This window comes from Helianthus annuus, chromosome 11, assembly GCF_002127325.2.
Source record: "Helianthus annuus cultivar XRQ/B chromosome 11, HanXRQr2.0-SUNRISE, whole genome shotgun sequence".
Classification (NCBI taxonomy): Eukaryota; Viridiplantae; Streptophyta; class Magnoliopsida; order Asterales; family Asteraceae; genus Helianthus; species Helianthus annuus.
The window spans coordinates 20,255,888-20,263,036 of NC_035443.2; the positions used below are offsets into that span (position 1 = coordinate 20,255,888).

A 7,149-nucleotide genomic window follows, 5' to 3' on the forward strand; every position below is an offset into this window, starting at 1 on the left:
CTAACTAAAATGGTGTTATTTGTTGATAATTTTGGTTGACAACTTGTTAAAACAGTGAAAGATCATAAAAAACCTGATTTTTAGTAAGTTTTATTAGGGGCTGTTTGGTAGCCTCTGAATGGTCATTAAGAGGCTACCTCTTAATGGAACCATTAAGAATTTTACCAATGAGAAGGTAGAAGAATGTGACATGTGATGATTTACCATTCAGAAGTTACCTCTTAACCATTCAGACTTGAGTTTACCTCTTATTCATTCAGAGGTTTTAAACCATTAAGAGGTAGCATCTGAATGGTCATTAAGAGGCTACCAAACAACCGCTTAGAGTTGGAAATTTGAATTCCATATATTCTGGTGATAAACATGGCAGAAATTCTTGCCGGAATAGTACTTTTCGGTGAAGGTCTGTTATTGGTTGACCTGCAAAAAGATTGGTGGAGCAGAAGTGTACCAGATTGTCTCCTACACACACAGTTTCTATCTCTCTATTTCGATACACCACTCTTATTTTAATACCCCTCCCTATTTCGATACACTTATGAGATTGCGCGTCTAAAGCAATTAAGAAACCTCTATCTCTCTTACTCTGGATTCAATGGCCAAATCCCAAATGAGTTCTCACACTTAATGCTACTCTCTTCGTTAGATCTATCTAGAAATCCCCTAAAGCTTCAAAATCCTGGGCTTGAGTATTTGTTGAAAAACATGACTAGTCTGGAATTCCTCGATCTCTCTGGAGATGACATTAGTTCCTCCGTTCCTCGTTTCTTGGCCAATTTTTCTTCCTTGAGGCATATCAAACTCAGAGATTGTCAGCTTCGAGATGAATTTCCATCAGCAGTATTTCACCTACCGAAGTTGAAACATCTTAGCATGGGAAACAATTCCAACCTCACTGGTTTCTTACCTGAATTTCATAACACCTCGTTACTTGAGAAGCTATATCTGTTTTCAACTGGTTTTGCTGGGATTATACCGGAATCCATAAGCAATCTTAACCATCTGAAAGTCTTGTCCCTTCAAAGTTGTCATTTCTCAGGGCATATTCCAGGTTCACTCCCTAACTTGACACAGCTAACTTACTTGGGTCTTTCTAAAAATGAGTTAGCCGGATTAGTCCCTTCGTTGGTAAGTCTTTCGAAACTCACTATTTTGGATCTTGCTTATAACAAGTTTGAGAAAGGAAGCATGTACGGTTGGATAAACAAACTTACTAATCTAAATGAACTGTATCTAGATAGTATGAACATACACGATGAAATCCTACCCTATCTTGCAAACCTAACCAAACTTAGTATTGTCTCAATGAGTCAAAATTTTATTTATGGTAGTATCCCATCTTCATTTACAAACCTCACCCAACTAATAGTGATAGACCTTAAAATAAATCAATTGCAAGGACAATATTTAGCTCTTTTTTGAAATTCAAAAGTCTCGAGTATCTTACCATAGGTTACAACAAATTTAATGGCACAGTGGGACTCGACTCGTTTTCAGGACTCAACAAACTCGAAACTTTGAGTATAGATCAAAATAGCTTGTCATTTGTAACCACCAGCAACTACACCAATGCCACCCTACCAGAACTGTTAGTTCTAGGATTGTCATCATGCAACTTGAAGGAATTCCCAGCCTTTTTGCGCTTCCAAACGAAAATGGAAGCCTTAGCTCTTAGGTACAATGAAATTGAAGGCCTGGTACCAACCTGGATTTGGAATAACAGCCAAGAAACATTACAAATGATTGATCTGGCAAACAACTTCATCACTGGCTTTGATCAGCATCCCCAGTTTCTCCCATGGGTTTGTTTGGAATTCTTTGACATGTCATATAATAAGCTACAAGGGAGGCTTCCAATGTCTCCACAGACCATAGTTGCTTATGATGTCTCAAACAATTATTTGAATGGAGAAATACCACCATGGATATGTGAACTAAAATTCCTTCAATTCCTAGATTTATCTTCTAACCAGATGACCAGAACCCTTCCTTCTTGTTTTGGCAACTTGTACAATTCGCTGTCGGTTTTAGATCTGAAACAATATAGTTTTCATGGGCCAATGATGAATACATGTACGCAAGGAAGCCCTTTGAAGAAGATTGATTTGAGTAAAAATCAATTTAGTGGTCAGGTGTCAAAATCTTTGGCTGATTGTATCAAATTAGAGTTTCTCTCTCTTGCAGCCAATTCTTTTGAAGATGTTTTTCCGCTTTGGTTGGGAACTCTTCCCAACCTACAAGTGCTCATTTTGAGGTCCAATAAATTTTATGGTGCAATTCAAGGTCTCTCGAGTATTAGCCCGCTGTTTCTCAAGCTACGGATCATAGACATTTCCAATAACGGCTTTGGTGGTGAATTGCCTCACAAGTCATTCCAAACTTGGAATGCAATGAAATCTGTTTACCAGGGCAGATCAGCTGCTATGGGATCCGTCATTCCCTTCACTTCGTTTGGGACTTTTCCGTTTACATACTCGATGACGTTAACAACCAAAGGTGTCAAGTTAGAGTACAAGAAAATTCTGAACATCTTCGTAGCCATCGATCTCTCATGTAACAACTTTGAAGGGCAAATCCCACAATCACTCCAAGATCTTCAAGGACTCGAATCTCTTAATCTTTCCAACAACCATTTTACCGGTCATATCTTGCCGTCTTTTGGAAACCTAAAATACCTTGAATCTTTGGATCTTTTCCAAAATGAGCTATCAGGAAAAATCCCTCAACAATTGTTGCAACTTGGTTTCCTTTCTATTCTGAATGTGTCCTTCAACCACCTTGATGGGCACATACCACAAGGGAAACAATTCAACACATTCGAGAGCAATTCCTACTTGGGTAATCCCGGATTGTGTGGAAAACCATTGTCTAAGGAATGTGGAAAGTTCAAGGTATTACTTCCCCCGACAAGTAGCAATGAGTATGAGTCTCTCATGCCTAGTGACATAATTGATTGGATGTTGATACTATTGGGAGTTGGAAGTGGTTTGATAATTGGAATTGTTGTTGGAAACCTTCTTTATGCAAGGTATGGTGATTGGTTCATTGAACGACTAGGGATGAGAAACGACAGTTGGGTAAGGCCATTAAGGAATACAAGGAAAAACTAACGTCTTCATGGTTGTACTTTTGGATGAATTATAGCACGTTATGCTACTTTACCATTATATCTTTAAATCATGTAATACAAATATAAGTGTACTCTATATCTTAGCAAATATTTGCTATTGATTTTCCTTCAGAGAATGTTTTAGATATCTAGTGTCTTTTATTTTTTCAGCAAATTAATATATATCAATGAAGCATACAAATTGTTAGAAATGTAGGAACACAAGTAGGTTTTTTTTATTGTAAAGAAGATTCATTATATTAATGAAGATCGACCTAGTAAGTAGCTAGAAAACAGATGATACACCATATTACACCATATTTAATCCCCAGGCCGGTATTCGTATTGTTGTATTTTCAACAAGTCTTAATTTGATATAGTATTAGGATTAGCCGTCCGTTGCCATTCATACACAAGTAGATGGAAACGTAGCACAACACTGGTCTAATGAAGCTGATTGGCAAGGTTCTACTTAACCGGAGCGGATCGCAACTCAAGCACAACTGGAGTCCGTATACGCAAATTAAAAACTAAAATTATATTGTGTTGAACATATATATATATATATATATATATAAGGATCGGTTGGTTCAAATGAAAACCACCCATAGTTGCGAGAACCGTAAGAACCAATATTAACGAATCAAAAATGGACACCACAATAAATATGTGATATAATGGAGGGGTATTTTGGTAAATTAACTAAACTGACATATCCATTTTCGAGGTGTATAAAAGAAGATCTCTTTTTCTCTCTCTATCACTCAAAGTCTGTTTTCTCTCTCCCTCAGATCTTGATCTTGAAAATCATCTCTCTCCTTTGTACACATTCAAACCATATCCCCCTTTTCTTTTCATTCACAAAATCTGCACACATATAGTTAGAGAGATGGGGAGAGAGCCAGAAGGAAGATGGCAGTGGCCGGCATGGTGGTGCACAGCGATGACCATGGCGGCGTGAGGGTGTTGGCAGCCCATCTGCGGCCTTCGGCGGGGGCAGCGAAGCACTCTCTCTCTCTCTCTCTCTCTCTCTCTCTCTCTCTCTCTCTCTCTCTCTCTCTCTCTCTCGTCTCTCGAAAACCAATTCTCTCTCTCTCTCTTTTGCTCAGAGGAAGAGTCCGGTTTCGAGTTTTGTGGCCGTTCTTGATCTTGAAGAGCAAGGTTCTAAAAAGGTGGGGCTTTTTTTTGCATTTATTTGGCTTTTTTTTACAAAACTGAACCCCAATTTGGTGTAATTTGGTGACAGAAAGTTTAGAAGAGAGAGAAAGAGAGACAGTAGAGAGAGAGGATGCAGAGGTGGATATGTTGGTGGTGTCGGTGGTGTCGGTGGTGCCGGTGGTCTTTGTTTCATCCCAAGTGTCTCCGGTGTTGCCGGCGGTGCCACGATAACAGTACATACATAATTATTGGCCATTGATTTTATGGCCGTTGATTGATGTGGTGCTGCTGGGACTCCAGTTTGTTGATGAGACTCCGGTTTGTTTTTTATCTTCATTTTGTATAGTGTTTTTTTTTTCATAAAGTGAGTTCCTTTTATTGAATCTTTTGATTGATGGTTGTTTTTTATCTTGATAGTTGATTGTGTTTAGTTGTTTGTTTACTGTAGTGTTTTAGATTTGAAACTTAGAGTGGGTTGAGTTGGCAGTGATAGTTCGAAACATTTTTTCTGACAATTGATGACGATGGCGGAGGGTGGGTTTTCGACCTGCAACCCCACTTTGCAGCCATGATTTTCTAGAAACTTTGAGCCAAACCCTGTTTTTTTCAAGATCCACACATAGTTTTGATTTTTGTTGTTGGCTTTTTTTTCAGTCAATGATGACAAGTACCAACTTATCTGAAACATATATGAGTCGTGATTTTGGTTGAGTTCGTTTTGTAAAGATTCTGAAATTTCGTAAACCCGGAACCGGGTCGGGTTTTGAGTTTTGATACCGAAGTTGGCGCAAAAAAAAAAATTTGCCTTTGTCATATAAAAATGTTTGTCGTAAAAAAATTTTTGCCGTAAATAATTTTTTGTCGTAAAAAAATTTTTGCCGTAAAAAAATGTTGCTGCAAAAAAGTTTTTGTCGAAAAAAAAACCTTTGTCGTAAAAAAATTTTTGCCATAAAAAATTATTGCCGTAAAAAAAAATTTTGTTGTAAAAAAAAAATTTGTTGTAAAAAAATGTTTGTCGTAATAAATTTTTGCCGTAAAAAAAAATTCATAAACCCGAAATCGGGTCGTAAAAAAGTTTAAAACCGGGGCGTAAAAATGTTTAAAACCGGGGGGTAAAATTTTAACCGGGGAGCTAAAATCTGTTTTGTAAGAAAATCTATAAAAAAATTGTTTTTTTGTAAAAAAATCTGATTTGTTAAATATTAATAACCAAAAAAGACAAAAACACTTTTTAAAAATAAAAAAATCTGATTTGTAAAGTATTAAAATATTAATAACCAAATAAGACAAAAAATAGCAAATTGACCAAATTACTCGTATAACAATAAAATATTAAAAACATAATAAGACAAAAAGAATTAAATATTTGTTTTAATCACTTTTAATCTCAACCATCTGTCTCAAAAGTTCAATGGTAGAAAAGTGGTTCCTACGGTTTTTGCAACTAAGGGTGGTTTTCATTTTAACCCATCCCTATATATATAGGATAAGGATCGTTAGGAACCACCCTTAATTGCGAGAACCGCGAGAACCAATGTGAACATGTGGCAATCTTGTAAATATATCATATTTAATATAACAAGCGCACACAACCATTGTTCTCTCTTATGAACCCTAATATGGTCTGACCAACATTCACGACGACATTCAACGGCGGCGTTCATGGGGGCGTTCATGATGCATTCACGTCTACATAATCGATGTTAACGTCACCTAACCACCACTACGAAAACTTCTCATCCGACGATAACCACATCGACTACTCCTCCTCCAACGATGAACCCATCAGCTCTGACTGTAAATCCATCAGCGACATACTCAGTTGATACAGCTATTGCATCTTCTTCCATTTTTGTTTCTGCAACTGTCATATGGCTTCTTTTTGAGAGGATAGGCTACCATCTTCTTCCATTGTGTGCCACTTTCTAATACTTACTCTGGCCGTATTGTTCTTGTGGACCAATTTGTCTTCTTTTGTTAACAAGTGAGTTGATTACCTTTGTATCTATAACTCCATATCCAAGTTTACTGCCAAATTAAAATTTCAATATTCTTGCTTGATTTACCTTTAATTTTGATAGGTCTCCTCCAAAGTTTCCTGACATTACATTGTCCCAAGAAATTTGTGATGTTATTGCTCTCCTTGTGATGGATCAGATCAATCAGGCCTACTTATACTTAAGGGAAATGACTACTGGGAGAGACTTGAAAGGATTTATGAGTGTGTGTATCTTTATTTTAGTTATAATTCATAACCTGGATGTATTGAATATCTTCTTAAAAGATGCAAAAACAAGTTGTGGACATGCAGGTCATTTTCACCCTGTGGGTGGTCTCAGTCAGTCATCGGTGGTTGATTCGAGTTTTTGACTCTTGTGTATAAGCAAACAATGCCATCGTTTCTGAACACTCAGTCTCTTGTGATACCATCTCAACATCAACCGCAACAACATCTACAAATTTAGATTAACAACAATTGCAACTCATACGTTTTGAGATTAAAGGCATTATACATTTATACGTGTTTCGTAATTTACACTCACACGATTCATTATTATATCCTTAAAGTGTGTTTCATAGTTTACTCATACAAGCTTCATTATTCTCTCATCATGTAAATCACATGTATTTACAATGATACCATAATAATGCACATGTGCATTATTTTGCCAATACCCCATAATCCATGTTTAATTATTAACCCTTTTCTTTTTTATCATTAAACATTAAACAAACAATTGGTTTATTACATATGTTACTTATATTTTCATACATCATATAATCCTGCACATGTGCATTATGTTGCCAACCATCCGTAATCATCACAAAAATAAACTGTTAACCAACAGTACATAATTATGCACATGTGCATCACATTATTA

The 7,149-nt window shown here is 36.6% G+C and overlaps 1 protein-coding gene across 1 annotated transcript; it reads left to right on the forward strand.

The window, feature by feature from the left end:
• The first annotated feature begins 705 nt into the window (after nt 1-705).
• Nucleotides 706-4,978, forward strand: LOC118483980 (receptor-like protein 7). Its single transcript, XM_035979811.1, has 4 exons — nt 706-1,240; nt 1,453-3,028; nt 4,356-4,500; nt 4,922-4,978. The coding sequence occupies exons 1-4, from the start codon at nt 706-708 to the stop codon at nt 4,976-4,978; spliced, it is 2,313 nt and encodes a 770-aa protein (XP_035835704.1).
• Nucleotides 4,979-7,149: the final 2,171 nt, after the last annotated feature.

What these genes read in the sequence shown, in the direction of transcription:
- LOC118483980 (XM_035979811.1), top strand. Translation starts at nt 706, where the DNA reads ATGACTAGTCTGGAATTCCTCGATCTCTCTGGAGATGACATTAGTTCC. An exon ending in GGAAACCTTCTTTATGCAAG is followed by an intron (nt 3,029 to 4,355) that starts GTATGGTGATTG and finishes ATTTGGTGACAG; the next exon opens with AAAGTTTAGAAGAGAGAGAA. An exon ending in CCGGCGGTGCCACGATAACA is followed by an intron (nt 4,501 to 4,921) that starts GTACATACATAA and finishes CTTTTTTTTCAG; the next exon opens with TCAATGATGACAAGTACCAA.